The sequence below is a fragment of the Peromyscus leucopus genome, chromosome 4 (genome assembly GCF_004664715.2).
Source record: "Peromyscus leucopus breed LL Stock chromosome 4, UCI_PerLeu_2.1, whole genome shotgun sequence".
NCBI lineage: Eukaryota > Metazoa > Chordata > Mammalia > Rodentia > Cricetidae > Peromyscus > Peromyscus leucopus.
The window spans coordinates 105,119,743-105,135,702 of record NC_051066.1 but is presented as its reverse complement, the minus strand read 5'-3'; the positions used below and the strand labels follow the sequence as shown (position 1 = coordinate 105,135,702).

Genomic DNA, 15,960 nt, shown 5'->3' with positions numbered 1-15,960 from the left:
AACTAGTGTTGGAAATAAGTCACTGTCGAGTGCTTGGCCCTAAGGGGGACATCTGTGTCACCTTCTCTGAGGCCCAAGGACACCAAGCAAGGAGGGTAGAAGGACTATGGAAACCAAGCATGGGGAAAGTATGGTGTGGTGGTATTGTGTTCCCCAAAATATTGTTCACCCTAATAAACGCATCTGGGATCAGAGACAGAACAGCCACAATATTAAACATAGAAGTTAGGCAGTGGTAGCACACGCCTTTAATCCTAGCATTCCAGAGGCAGAAATCCATGTGTTCAAGGATACAGCCAAGCATGGTGACTCATGCCTTTAATCCCAGGGAGTGGTGGTAGAAAGCAGAAAGGTATATAAGGCGTGAGGACCAGAAACTAGAAGCATTTGGCTGGTTAAGCTTTCAGGCTTCTAGCAGCAGTTCAGCTACAGCATGGTAGGGTACTGAATGTGTGTTCTGAATATGACACAGCTATTACATCAGTTCAGCAAGACCAGCTGACCAGTGAGCTCCGGGGATCCTCCTGCCTCCCTGGTGCTAGGATTATAGGTGTGTGACATCGTGCCTCGTTTTTCACATGGGTGCTGTGGATCTGAACTCTGTACAGCAAGTGTTGAGCAACTCCCCAGTCCCTCAACTGTTCTTGAGCAAATGACTTTGCATCTTGTAGATGTGGCATGGGATAATCATTTAAAGCCTGAATGATACTGCTCATCCAGGAGAGGCACCAGGACTAGACTATGCTGTCTCTCAATGAAGCAGTCTCTGATGATTAGATTAATTGCCCAACAATTAAATCCAGTAATCATGTAGGCTCCGATAAGGCAATGAGCACTTGACCACTGAACAGACTAGGACAGAGGCCAGAAAGCATCCTATGGTGTTCCCTGACCTTGAAGGGTTGCTGAGCATCTGCTGCAATGAGATTCCATTCTGACCCTAATGAGTTCCTGCAGCTCATTTTCCAGCAACCTGTCAGATTCACATATTCTAGGCATAGTCAACCTACAGCCCCTGTGTTCTGCACATCCCAGAGTAGCTATGAATGCAGCCCAAACAAAACCATCAGCTTAACTACGATGTCGTTTCTGGTTATATAGTCCTCCAGTGCAAACTCTGTAGATCGCATGATGCCACAGTATCAAAAGAATACATGCGCCTGAAAGCTAATGTGAGAGGCTTCCTAGAATGAAAACAGAGCTGGGAAACAGGGCCTTGCATGCTGCTAGTCTGTACAGTTAGATAAGGCATAATTTTTCTGAACAAAGGATTTGCTGAAGGGCGGTGTTCCTTTTTTAGGAAGCCGTGGGATATGTCCATTTACCAACTCTTGTATGTGCACAAGGCTCCCCTGCCTTGAAGTGCTGAAATAAGAGCAAAACAGCACACTTCCAGATGCACACCATTAGAAACACTTTTAATTTAAATTTAATAGATTACAGAAAAAACACAACAGAAACTTGCAACAGCACCACTGAGAATGTCACTCAGAAAACCGATTAGTAAATTAAAAACAATCCAGCATAATCTGCCTTTTTCCAAGTGATTTGTTCGCTCTTAATGTTACAGTCGACCAATTCAACAAAGTACACTCTTGGTTGTATTCTCCCAACAAATTAACTATTTAGTTAACCCAGTAAATTGGTGTATATAAACCTTCCAAGGTGAAATAGTGAAAATTTCCCAAAATTTTGACATACAATTTGGGGAAACAAAATAACAACACTGGAAACGTCAAACCAAATACTTGATCCTGAGTAGGTGTGACCTGGATTTCACCCCGGAGAGATGGTGCTGGTGGATCTGAGGGCAAACAGACCAGCAAGTCTGGATACCTTGCTCCCTACAGCAGTCCTGGGGCACAGGGGCTACCAGATGCCCCGGGCTTATGCAAGCACCACAGCCCTGTGTAACCCGAACCTCGGGTCTATGCTGAGCCCCTTTCTGAGTGAGGTGGCTGGGGCGTCATGTGTAGCATAAGCAATATCAAAATGTTTTTAATTTGGGTAAGTCAATATACAAATGATTACTTCTTGACTGTCATTTTTATATGCGAGAAAGTATACCGTTTCTTGAAAAAAAAAATCTATTTTAACTTCCCTCCTAAGCACCTGGAGGAAAAACTGTAAAACGGAGGTATGAGACAACCCTTACCTGAAACAAATGGGTGATCACAGTCTTCTTTGTGTTGACTTAAGAAGCATGTAAAATCTGAAAGTGCATCACTGACAGCCCCAAGACATGATGACAATGGAGGTCCAGGGAAACACCGTTACTGTTTACAAATTCAGTCTCTTTCTTTCTAATAAATTATTATGGAACAAACCTCTTTGACAAGAGACGGTCTTAGGGTTTTTATTGCAGTGAAGAGACACCATGACCTCGGCAACTCTTATATGGAAAACATTTACTTGAGAGGGCTTGCTTATGGTTTCAGAGGTTCAGTCGATTATCATTATGGCAGGGAGCATGGTGGCATGCAGGTAGACAGTACTGGAGATAGCTGAGAGTGCTACATCGTGCAGGCAACAGGAAATTGACTGACACCCTGGGCAGAATCCTGAGCACAGGAAACCTCAAGGCCCACCCCACAGTGACACGCTTCCTCCAACAAGGCCACACCCACTCCAACAAAGCCACACCTCCTCATAGTGCCACTCCCTATGAGATGATGAGGGCCAATTACATTCAAACGACCACACTAACGAAACGCAAATTTTACTACTACTTTCGAGCTTAATATCCTCATGAAGATACTTAAATCCACAGTGAAGGGCTGGGAAGGGTAGTTCAATGGTAGTTCTCGCCTGGCATGCTGAGGTGCTAGGTTCCATCTCCAGCACTGCAAGGAAGCAAAAGTTGTTTGTGTAAAATCAACAGAGTCAGAAGTATAAGGACTGATCGCTGGAAGAGCTGTATATTTTCATTCCTTCTTACACATTTTACATTTAAAACATGAACAACTCATGAATAAACAGTGTGATCACATGCCCACCTGAGCCAGTACCTCTGTTGTTTCTAAGAACCAATGGCTTTTATACTGACTAGATGTCCACTCCGCCCTCACATGCTATTCCAGCAGACATACAACATGGCCCAGCGGCAAAGCAACTGGCAGCTTCTATCAACATCCATCCTGTATAAACTGGGCGGGTCAGGTCCTTATGACAAACTAAAACCAAACACTTTTGTGGTTAAAAAGTTCCGTAATTCTTACACGCTGACATTTAAAAACTTGCTAACCTAATGGGTTAATAGTCTCTGAAACAACTTCTCCTCTTACGATTTCCACGCACATGTAAAGCTTTATAAAATTGGTAAGCCACACAGGTCACTCCTGGTTGTTCTGAACAAGAATGAATAACTTAATAACCTGACTGTAGGAATTGTGTCTCTGATGTACAGAAAGCAATTTTGTATTTACAAATAAATTACAAAAACAATTCCCTCCCTACCTCAAACTTATGAACAGTTGAAATGATTTATATATCACAGATAAGAAACTAGATGTTGAGATAAAGCTCAGAAGTCAATTCAGAACAAGAATGTGAATTCCTTTGTCCTTAAACTTTGAGATCTTCAAAAGTTCTCTGTCCACCCAGCTCCACAACTATTCAGGTTAAACAAGACTTAACTACTTAACTCTTCTCCCACTTTTAAAATAAATAGGACTAGTGGGAGCACTAAGGTCTGGAATACTAAGGCAAGTTAAAAGACAAAACCCAAGCACACTTCATCACATAATGTGGTTTTTTTTTTTTTTTTTTTTTTTTTTGGTTTTTCAAGACAGGGTTTCTCTGTGTAGCTTTGCGCCTTTCCTGGAACTCGCTTTGGAGACCAGGCTGGCCTCGAACTCACAGAGATCCGCCTGCCTCTGCCTCCCAAGTGCTGGGATAAAAGGCGTGCGCCACCACCACCGCCCGGCCATAATGTGGTTCTTTTCATGCAGTCCAGTTCTAGGTTTTCCAGTACAGGGTGAAAAACATGGAGGTTCCATACAGAAATGGGACCAAGTAGCTAAGAGTGAAACCATTTCAACATTGGTTCAGATACAGGAAAACAGATGACACATCTAGATTCTTATGATCTTCGAGTCCAGGTTTCGTTGATTGGTACTCTACTCAACCAAAGTAAATAGGTGTGAATTCTGAGATCCAGCATGAAGGCTCAATCACAAGAGATGAGCCTGTGCAGTCTTTTCAGACACCAGTTGTTTCTGCTATGTGTAAATGTGAAGCTTCTAAGAATAGGACCTAACTTACTTTCACTTGATAGTATACACCAAGTTCCATGAATTAAAAAAAAACCAATGATATTAGCTACTTTCCTGTTGTGATGAAATCCCATGACCAAAGGAATGTACAGAAAGAGGCGTTTCTTTTGGCTTGTACAAGAGCCCATCATGGCAGGGTGGCATTGAAGCAGGGAGGCATGGGTGCAGAAGCCAGAAATTGAGAGCTACATCTTCAAAGACAAGCAAAGAATGGGCAAACTGGAAGTATGTTGAGTCTTTTTAACTCTCAAAGCCAGCCACAAGAGACACACTTCTTCCAACCAGGTCACATGGCCCAAACCTCCCCCAAACAATGGCTCCAACTGGATCCAAGTATTCCAAGTATCACTTTTTAAATCCCTATGCAACCCACTTTAAAAAAAGGGCTTACTCACTGAGAGAGATAGATATTTGTTACATTTGTGTGTGTGTGAGTGTGAGAAAATAATAGGGATTAAGCAATTCTGTATTGACAGGCTCTATGTACCCTAAGTGAGTATCTCAATCCCAAAGAACTGTGTAAGTTAAAAGCACTATTTTAAACATAAAATACTTCCATATAAACTGTACAGTCAAACTTGAAACTAAGGTCAAATTTGCTTGTAAAATAACCTTTAGGGCACTAGCTAATAATATAATAGACATCCAAGAATGAGTGTGAAGGTTTGAATAGTAATGGCCACCATAGGCTCATATATTTGAATGCTTAGTCATCAGGGAGTGGCACTACTTGAGAAGGATTAGGAGGTGCGGCCTTGTTGGAGGAAGTGTGTCCCCGGGAGTAGGCTTGAGGTTTCAGAAGCCAGTGCCAAGCCCACTTTCTCTCTCTTGGCCAGCAGATCAGGATATACCTCTCAGCTGCTGTTCCACCACCTTTCCTGCCGTGCTGACACTGGTTCTGAACTAAACCTCTGAACCTGCAAGCAAGCCTCCTGTTAAACGCTTTCTTTTGTAAGAGAAGTCTTGGCCATGGCGTCTCTTCACAACAATGGAACAGTGACTATGAAAACGAAATGAGTAAACAAATATTCCATTGTTGGAATTAATAAGTTTTATATTCTACTTTTAAATTATTCATCTAATTTCCTTTTCAGTAATTTAAAAAAGAGCTTTTATTAAGTTTCATGTTTAACAAGCCAAATTATCTTCTTTTGTATATTCAGAATTATTACTAATTCAACAATAAGGATAAATGTATGAGTGGAACTAACATTTGTTACAATTTTTGATTCACTAAAATTTAGGTATTTTATTGATTTTTTTAAAAAAAATTTTCAATAAAAGAGGAAATCATACTACTCTGGGATACATTTTTTGTCAGTTTTATCTATTTTATTGACTTTTCAATTAACAGTCGAGTTCATTTGAACAGTAGTCAGAAAATGGTTTTTATGGAGGCTTTAAACAGTATCTTTAATCCTACCCTGTTATCCAGAGCCATTTTAGGCAACAGATAAAAACAAAAACATTTGTTTTGAACTGTGAAAATTGCTTCTGTAGGAGCTCTCTTTGACTAAGGACTGGAATTATTACCTCCTTTGTCTCATAAAAAATTGTCCTTTTCAAGCGATTTATTGGGGCCATCCCAGCAAACATTGCCATACACCAGCAGTTCAAGAGACCATGCTAGTGTAACACTGTGCGTTATGACTTATACCAGAAACATGGGGCCATTGCCTATACACGTCAATGATTACAATGGATGAATACAAATTACTTTTCATAAAATACAATTTCTAATCAATTTAGAGTTCTTTTTTTTTTTTTTTCAAGACAGGGTTTCTCTGTGTAGTTTTGGTGCCTGTCCTGGATCTCACTCTGTAGCCCAGGCTGGCCTCGAACTCACAGAAATCCACCTGCCTCTTCCTCCCAAGTGCTGGGATTAAAGGCGTGCGCCACCACCATCCAGCCCAATTTAGAGTTCTAAGCTATGAGGACATTAAATAATTAAAACACAGGTGATCTCTGTTACAGAACCAGTCATGTGAGATCTAAAGACTGTTTATTGGTACCATATACAGTGGAATATACCTGCCATCTCAGTGGGAATTTTTGCTATGCAAGAAAAAATACAGAATCTAGACATTAAAAACATTATCAGCTTAATATTTACTAGTCTCACTTTGAAAATTCTGTTAAAAATTGCCACAGTCATGATGAGCACAATTATTGCAGTTACATCATTTGAAAGACATAAAAATTATGCTGCTAAAGACAAAACAATGAAATACATAATTATCACAATGTGACACAGCAATAAACTCATAACTATTTAATATGAAAAATTAAATTTTAAAAGTTCTGTTAGAGAACTTGGAAATTTTTTACTGTAGCAAAACATTTTATTTATATTCCTTCAGCTTCTATGATACAATGTACAATAAAATACTTTTAAAAGATACAACATTCAAGTGCTTCGTGTACACAAACAGTGTTGCCAGTGCTAATAAAGTGATGCCCTTCAACATGAGCTGAGCTAATGATGGTTTTCACCTTGCATTTTACTTAGCAGTTGGCGCTACACACTAATCAGTTTTGTGCTGACAGAGAGGATCCTAATTAAAATACTGATTCTCAAAATTAATGTATATCATATTGCTTGAAACTAAACAACCATATAAAAGTGGTAATTGTTAACCTAAACAATGATTATGAAATACAACTGGCATATACTTGGGCTGAGTGTTGAGTTCATGATGATTCACTTACAATAAAAGTACTTTTACTAATGCTAACGTGATATGTATTTCTATACTATCTCTTGAAGTTATAAAAATATTATATAAAATACCACAGACTTTAGAGGATATAAGTTCATGTGGTTCTGATACTAGCAGCTGAAAAATGTTTATAATTTAAAAAATAAATAAACTATCGAAGTAAACCAGTTACAAAACAGCGGAGAACTGACAGCATGAAAAGAGCTTAATCACACAACAGCTAACAAAATGGTGATGCGGTTGGGTCAAATGTCTTAAAAACCTCTTTCAGAGATTTGTCATCTGTGTCTCTACTTGGACCATCGTCTGGGCTTGGGCTTGCCTGTCCTGGCTCTCTTGCCTGCCTTGGATCACTGTATGGAGGTCTCATTAAGCCTGTTAAGGCCTGAACAGGAAGACTGTGCACGGCGGCGGGGACCTGAACCGTCGTCTCATCACTCCTCAGAGGATCTGCCTGCATGTCCACTGGCCCCTCAACAGAGACTTCCATGTCCGCAGGAGTTTTCTGTAGCATCACTTCTCCAGGGGAAGGCTCATTTTTATCACTATTTTTTAAACCACTTTTTTCCTGGTTCTCGGCATTTTCTTCTGAAGAAATGCTTGCTAGCTCTGATGAAGACAATGAATGCTTCTCCCTAGGATCATACAAACTAATGCCACTAAGAACTGAACTTGAAGTTCCCAGTGGGAGGCCAGCTGAAGAAGAGAGTTTGGGGGCATATGGAGGAAGAGCCACAGGACCAGCATTGGTAGGTGATGCTGTTGAGGGTTGTGACAGAGCAGGGGTTGATCTGGCTAAGTTTGGGGCATTCTTTGATACATGTGAGTCCTTTATAGTCACCTGATGTGACTCTGCACTGGGCAGTCTGTGAAGCCTAGGGTCAAAATTCTTTTGCAGCCGAGGGTCCCCTAATTTACTTCCTGAACTATGTAAGTCTCCACATTGTTCTAAGTAGCCCTCTCTCTGTGTTAGATTCATTTTGGCTTTGGCTGCTGATTTTGGATCAAGGGACAGGGCACTCTGATGATCACCTTTTGTATTCCATAACCTACTAAGCCTCTGGTCAGCAATAAGTGGAGGCAGAGGTAAATTGATTGAAGATACTGGGTCAGGTTTCGGTAAAGGGACCGGAAGTAAGTCTTCTGGAGCCCACACGATGTGTTTTGCGAAGTTGGGTTTGGATAGGATAATGTCCATTTTAATGTGACTGAACTGTCTTAACTGTGACCTTGGGTCCTGGAGTACCACTCCAGGTAAAGACTCCAAAGGTATCAAGAATGCTTTTTCTCTCAGTTCTCTTTCTGTATCTTCATCATCATCGTCCTTTCTCTTGAGTTTGCGATTCGCACCAGTGTTTGCATGGTGTAAATCAAACTTGGCTCCACTAGCAGCAGAGCCTCCGGAAGCACTTCCGTTCCCTCTTAACTTCCTGGGATCCCATGCAAGTCTAAGATCCACTGGGACAGACTCATGCGGCTTCCTAACGTCTTGCCTTGGGACAGTGCGAAGCCTTGGGTCAACCACTTGACTTCCTTTCCTCTTCTCTCTGGCAAGTCTTGGATCAGTAGGAATGCCAAGCTCCGTGGGAGGGTGTGGCTGACTTCTTAGAGGTCCTGTTTGTTTCTGCAGTGTTCTCAGGATCGACCTGACGCCACTTCCTTCTTCCTCTTCACTGCTGGAGTACCAGCTAACTGGGTCATCTAGATACAGACAGAAGCTTGTGGTTAAAAATAAAGCATTCATATTTGACCTTAAATAAGACTAAAAGCAATACTATTTCTGAACTTCGTATAATCACTAAAAGGGATCCCCACCTATTTGGCTACATGTACTCTTGCCTCTGAACAATAGTGCTGATTCCTCCACTCCTAGTAATGATCAAATTTAGACAGTTTCTATCCAAGTATATTCTCAATGTTTGGTACGGAAAATAGAAGGGCTGATCCTATATCATCTGGTTTTAGATACATGCACAGTAAGACAAACTGTGACTTCAAGTAAACTTTTAGGAAGGATACTCTATCCACCATCCTTTTTTATACTTGTCTAGAAATATAACCTTTGCCAACTGTTAGTTAAAGCCTGTCATGGAAGCCAGAAGCAGTTCTAAGATGAGGGCTACAAGGTAAACTGGAGGGGACGGTGCAGAGGCATTCATTTTCACATCTGAACCTATTTCAAAAGGGAAGAAGCTATCCAACCTTCTTCCTTGCTGGATGCTCTCTGAGGCTGGCTGCCAGCTGGTTCCTCATCCTCTTGGTACCTCTGAGTCAGGCGGATGAAAAGAGCTCTCTGCACTGCAAGAGGGAGCCCCGAAGCAGGCAGAGGGCAGTGCCCCGGCACACTGCTGCTGGGCTCAGGCCCACTCCCAGCCTTAGGGGAGTCATGAGCCATGGGAGGCTGTTGCTGCTGCTGCTGTGCAAACTCTTCCTGCCACATCTCATCTACAGACACAACACAAGAGACACTGTGAGCTCAAACTCCACCAAAGTGTGAGAGGCTGAGTCTCTCCTAATCACCACACTGGATTCCTAAGTTGTTGTATAATTAAATATTTTTTAAAAATTTTAATTCTATTGTTTTAAATTTTGCATTTTTAAATGTTATAAAAAATCTATTGCATCAATGGTTAGCTAAAGTTTTGTTTCTGTAGTTTTGAAGAAATCGAAAACATTTCAAGGTTTTAATTTCATCAATTTTACTTAACTTAAAAATGCATGTTTTAATGAAAAGCAAGTCTTAATATTTTAAATAGAAATTAGTTGCTTCCAACTTACCAGCACAGTTATCGGGTGGTTGAAAATTCTGTGCAGCCTGCTGTGAGTAGTAATCATCGTAGAACTCAGCTGGGACTTGCATGGACTCAGAGTCAGTGTTAAGCTGCATCTCTCCAGGCATTTGCTGGTATAGTGAAGCTGGAGAGCAGTGATTCTCTCTAGGGACTTTCATCACGTGTCCTGGAAAGCTTGGGGAATGATAAGCTCCACCCACAGCTGGTAGTGTGTCTAGCTGAATAAGCCCTCCAGCTTGACTATGAGGGCCTACAATTTCAGATGGACCATGTGGCAAAGGTGGGTTCTCTTGCACTGGTGGACCAGGAGGTCCCACACATGGATGATGGCCAGGGGAGCCTGGGTGCCTCACAGGACTATCACCTCCTTGAGGGACATTAGGTCCTGGGCCTGGACTTGACTCAGAACTGTACATATGCTGTGGACAGGGACTGCCTTCCTGAAACTGTGGTCCTGGTGGTGAGGCACTGTTGTAATATGCTGGTGGTCTGTACATAAAAACAAAACAAAATCAAACAAAAACAGTATTTCAGTTCAAAGCAAAGAGACAAACAAAACTGTTATACTCTCAAATAGACACTAGCTAAAAATGATCTTTTTTTCTTTTTTTTATCCTGTTTTTTTCTTTTATTTTACAATACTTTTCAGTTCTACATAACAGCCACAGATTCCCTTGTTCTCCCACTTCCTGCCCCCTCCCCTTCCCCCCAGCCCACCCCCCATTCCCACCACCTCCAGATCAAGGCCACCCCGAGGACTGAGATCGACCTGATAGGCTCAGTCTGGGCAGGTCCAGTCCCCTCCTCCTAGATTGAGCCAAGTGTCCCTGTATAAGTCCCAGGTTTCAAACAGCTATCTCATGCAGCGAGCCCAGGACCTGGTACCACTGCCTAGATGCCTCCCAAACAGATCAAGCCAATCGACTGTCTCACCTATTCAGAGGGCCTGATCCAGTTGGGGGCCCCTCAGCCTTTGGTTCATAGTTCATGTGTTTCCATTCATTTGGCTATTTGTCCCTGTGCTTTATCCAACCTTGGTTTCAACAATTCTCGCTCATATAAACCCTCTTCTTTTTCGCTAATTAGACTCCCAGCGCTCCACCCGGGGCGTAGCTGTAGATGTCTGCAACCAGATTCCTCCGTCCTTGGATGGGGTTTCTGGCACAAAATGATCTTTTACACTCAATGAGAATCCCGTGTATTTAAGGGATTACTTATTCCACAGCACTGGCAGGTTAAAAGCACGTGTCTCTTGCTTTCATTTCAGATATGGTTTTCTTTCTTTTTGGTTTTTCGAGACAGGGTTTCTCCGTGTATTTTTGGTGCCTGTCCTGGAACTCACTCTGTAGACCAGGCTGGCCTCGCACTCACAGAGATCTGCCTGGCTCTGCCTCCAGAGTGCTGGGATTAAAGGTGTGTGCCACCACCGCTGGCTACAGATATGGTTTTCTTAATTGCTGCTCATTACCAGCTGTTTGGAAAATACAGAAAACTGCAAAGGTAAATAAAAGTCACCTTGAAACCCAGCACTAGGTTTCTCTTTTGTTTTTCTACTATCTAAACATAGAGCTGTGATAGTGATTTCCAATGGAAGCTTATTATGTTGATGGCATACGAAAGACTTCATTTTTAATGCTGACTTTATTTATCATTCCTAATAGTTTTGTCAGTTCATTTTTTGGAAAGAAACTTCCCAGTGATGAATCTCCCATACACTGCTAATCTTGGCGTATTTGTATCTTTCCTTCACTTCATTGCTTATGATATAAAATACACAAAGTGATAGGTGTTCCTACCCTTTTTAAACTTGAGGCAAGCCGGGCAGTGGTGGCGCACGCCTTTAATCCCAGCACTTGGGAGGCAGAGTCAGGCGGATCTCTGTGAGTTCAAGGCCAGCCTGGGCTACCAAGTGAGTTCCAGGAAAGGCGCCAAGCTACACAGAGAAACCCTGTCTCCAAAAACCAAAAAAAAAAAAAAAGTTTGAGTTTAAACTTGAGGCAAAGACTCACTATATGGCCCTTAACAGTGACTTTAAACTCATAACCCGCCTCCTTCATTCTCCTACCCTAGTTCGCTCTCCATCTCTGTGATGAACCTGGGGAAGAAAGGGTTCACTTCATCTTATAGCTCAGTCCATCATGAAGGGAAGCTGGAGCAGGAACTCAAGACAGGAACGGAATCAGACCATGGAGAACATCACCAACTACTGATTTGCCCCTATAGCTTCCTCAGCCTGCTTGCTTGTACAACCCAGGTCCACCTGCCCAAGAGGGGTATCACCCTCAGTGGGCAGTATCATCCCACATAATCAAGAAAATGTCCCTTCAGTCTTGCCTATAGGCCAATGTGACAAAGGCATCTTCTCTAAGGTTTCCTGTTTCAGATGACTCCAGCTTGTGTCAAGCTGGCCAAAAGCAACATACTTCAGAACTCGCAAGTTCTGACATTACAAGCACATTTACCACCATGCTGGTTTTCTTAACTTTAAATGAAATAATCTTATTGGTTCACATTAGTTGTGATGTTTATTCTAGCTTCTTATTTGTCTGCTGAGATGTCATTGCCTCCCTGGGTATTCAGGATTAAAGAATAATAAAAGCAGGGGCCTGGGCACACATTCACTAAAGGATGGGAATCAAGACTGTAATAGCCTTGCTAGAAAATGAAAACTGGATGTGGCTTATCCCGGTTCTTTTCTCTAATACCCGAAGGAAATACTTTCGGAAAGAACCAAACGTACTGGAGACATAGTATCAACCATTTGAAAATGCAAGCTCATCCCCCGGTAGAAGGAATGCCAAAGCCATCCTGGCAGTGCCCCTCGGGGTTACCATACAGCAAAGCTTCTCAAGTCCTGCAAGAGTTCTGCAGAGAGAATCACTGGGGGCAGCAAAGAAGGGTGAGGGCAAAGAGAAAAGGGAAGCAGCAGCTCCCAGCCAGGCCAGGTAACTGCTTCTCTGCCAAGTCCAACCACGTGAGGGACCTGGAATGTCCCTTGGTATCTTAATGTTGAGCTTTAGGGGGAAATGCTGCCTTATTGATGGTTTTAACTTACTTCTTCCCAATTTTATGTGCTAAATCCACAGTAGGTTTTACAACTATTTCAAAAAGAGATGGAATTTTCTTCAAATCGTCAGGAAGGTCTGTCTCAAAATCATCTTCAGGATCAGAAAAGGGAAAGTGCTCTGATGGGGTTGGCAGAAGTCCGACTCCTGGGGGTGGTTTGGGGAGAGGAGTTATGCCACGCTTCCTAAGTTCTTCTAATTCTCTTTTGTCTTCGTTTATAAGTTCTTCATCGGCATTCAACACCTGGACAATTATAAAGGTTAGTACGTCAGAACAAGCTTTCTTCCTCACATTTAAAACTAAAAACCTTAGTAAGCTACTTTTGTTAAAAGAAAAAAAATTAAGATTAACATTAAAGTTTAAATGGATCAGAGATTTTCTATATAACTATTTCCAATATACAGAATGAGATTCGAAATGGTTTAAAGTAGTCAAACACAGAAGGTAATTTAGTCTGGAAACCTCTTTGGTTTTTGGACACATCACAGACACAGACACACAGTCTACACACCTCTTGTATACAATGCACATGGAAGCCTAGCTACTTTACCTGCATGTACGACACATACACAACCCCTCTCCAAATAATGTACCTAGCAACCTCAGAACCCTCTAGTATGCCCACATGCTCGGCTACATATACTTTCATCTCTGAACAATAGTACAGATTTCTCCACTCCAACTAACAAATTCAGACATCTTTTATTCAAGTATATTCTCAATGTTTAATATGAAAAATAGAAGTGCTGATCCTGCATCAGCTGGTTTTAGGTAGACATAGACAAACTATGTTTTTCAAGTAAACTTTAGGGATAACTGTTTATTTACCATCTTATTTATGTTTATGCATAATTGAGTATGTATATGATTAAAATCAGGTATATTATAGGAAGAGACATGAGCAATAAAAAATTATTATATGACTAAACTACCAACCAAAATAGAGAACTATGGGCTGGAGCAATGGCCTAGTGGTTAAGAGCACTGGCTGCTCTTCCCAAGAATCCAGGTTCAGCTCCCTGCATCCACAGGCAGTTCACAACTGTCTGTAACTGTAGTTACCGGGGATCTGACACAATTTTCTGGCCTCCAATGATACCAGGCACACCTATTGTGCATGTATGCAAGACACTTATACAATAAGGAGATATAGCAACAATTTATACTACCATATGCTACATCCTCCTCTTGAGCCCCATGCATGTGACTCATGTCAGTCCTGACAAGTGCCCTCTCAATTCAACTCTGCTCCAAGCAACAAAGTTAACATGCTACTTTGGCAACTTTGTATGTGCCCTTATTTCCTTTTTATCTTTTAAATTAATTAATTTATTTATTCTTCTCTCATATATTATACCCCAACCACTGTTTCCCCTTCCTCCCCTCCTCCAGTCTTGCCCCCCTTCCCTTCCAGATCCACTTCTCTGTTTCTCTTCAGAAAAGAGCAGGCCTAGCAGGGACATTAACCAAACATGACATAACACATTACAGTAAGACTAGACCCTTATTTTCAATCTTTAGATAAAAGGCCAAGTATCTAGAAAAACCTGATCCCTAGCAACAGTTTGGAGTATTGCTCAAAGTAAATTATTTCTTAGTGTCAGAATAGGGATCAGATTAAAAAATTCTCAAATTTCTAGACCAATCATTCTATTTTCTAACAAATGATATTAATAGAAAACCTACAAGAGTTCCTCAATTTCTTAGCAACTTTATAAAATACTCCTTATAAGATATGATTCAAATAAAATCTGAGGAAAGATCTAGCAATCAACCAACAGTGCAAAAGCACTACTCACTTTGTCCAGAAGTTTCTTTGTCTCTTTGGTCAGATCATCATGGGAAAACTTACAGTTGTCTCCTTGGTAGCACTTTGCTCCACTATGATAGAACTTGCAAGGAAATTCACGTAAACAAAAATATTAAGGAACAGGCCAAGTAAAAGCAAGGATAATTGTGTGTGTGCTGATCTGTTTGTGCACATGTGCACACACACGTGCCTGTATACATACATACACACATACATACATATGGCAGAGGTCAACATTGAATGTCTTCCTCTATCATTCTCAACCTTCACTTCTGAGACAGTTTGTCACAGAACCTGGAGCTCACCATTCAGCTACACTGACCCCTGGGGATATGTCTATCTCATCCACCCTCCAGTACTACATACACATGCCACTGCTGGAGATCTGGACTCAGTCCTCATACTTGAATAGTAAGCACTTTACTGAGCCATCATCCCAGGCTCAAAGTCTAGTCTTTTTCATTTGAAAAAGTAACTGATATAAAGATGATTCATTTCCAGATATCTGCTGTATAACATTGTACCTACAATCAACATTTATGTTATACCTTCTTAAAAATTGCTAAGAGACTCTATCTTATATTAAGTCTTCTTACCACAATAAAAAAATGCTAAATCAATACAAACTTGCTAGTACTTGCTATATTGAAGAACTTGTAATCACATCTAATAATATATTTTAGATCAATATTTTAATAATGTAAACATTAAAAAATTAAATTCTTATTCTACAACTACAAATGTACTTTTTTTCATTTTTTAAAAATATTTTTATTTTATAATTTATTTAACTTTACATATCAGCCACGGATTCCCCTGGCCTCCCTCCTCCCACCCCCAATTCCCACCTCCTCCAAGGCAAGGTCTCTCCTGGGGAATCAGCCCAGCCTGGTAGATTCAGTTGGGGCAGGTCCAGTCCCCTCCTCCCACCAAGGCTGAGAAAAGTGTCTCAGCATAGGCCCTAGGTTCCAAAAAGCCAGCTCACGCACTAAGGACAGGTTCTGGTCCCACTGCCTAGGTGCCTCACAAACAGTTCAAGCTAATCAACTCTCTCACTTATCCAGAGGGCCTGATCCAGTTCCAGAGGGGCTCCTCAGCTATTGGTTCTCAGTTCATGTGTTTCCACTAGTTTGGCTATTTGTCCCTGTGCTTTTCCCAATCATGGTCTTGATATCTCTTGCTCATATAATCCCTCCCCTCTCTTGCCAATTGGACTTCTGGAGCTCCACCTGGGTTTGGCCGCGGATCTCTGCATCTGCTTCTACCAGTCACTGGATGAGCAATCTATCATGACAGGG

At 41.5% G+C, this 15,960-nt stretch overlaps 1 protein-coding gene across 2 annotated transcripts in view; it reads right to left on the bottom strand.

Moving 5' to 3' along the window:
• Positions 1-6,259: 6,259 nt before the first annotated feature.
• Zc3h6 (zinc finger CCCH-type containing 6) overlaps positions 6,260-15,960 on the bottom strand; it is a 51,894-nt gene continuing 42,193 nt past the window's right edge. Inside the window, exons 8-12 of one of the 2 annotated variants that reach the window (XM_028893380.2) lie at positions 14,652-14,761; positions 12,842-13,095; positions 9,773-10,275; positions 9,197-9,439; positions 6,260-8,695 (exon numbers count right to left, since the gene is read on the bottom strand). In XM_028893380.2, the coding sequence (XP_028749213.1) occupies positions 7,215-8,695; positions 9,197-9,439; positions 9,773-10,275; positions 12,842-13,095; positions 14,652-14,761 (2,591 nt within the window). In that variant the 3' untranslated portion in view covers positions 6,260-7,214. The remainder of the gene's footprint in view (positions 8,696-9,196; positions 9,440-9,772; positions 10,276-12,841; positions 13,096-14,651; positions 14,762-15,960) is intronic. The other variant, XM_037205211.1, reaches the window with a different exon arrangement.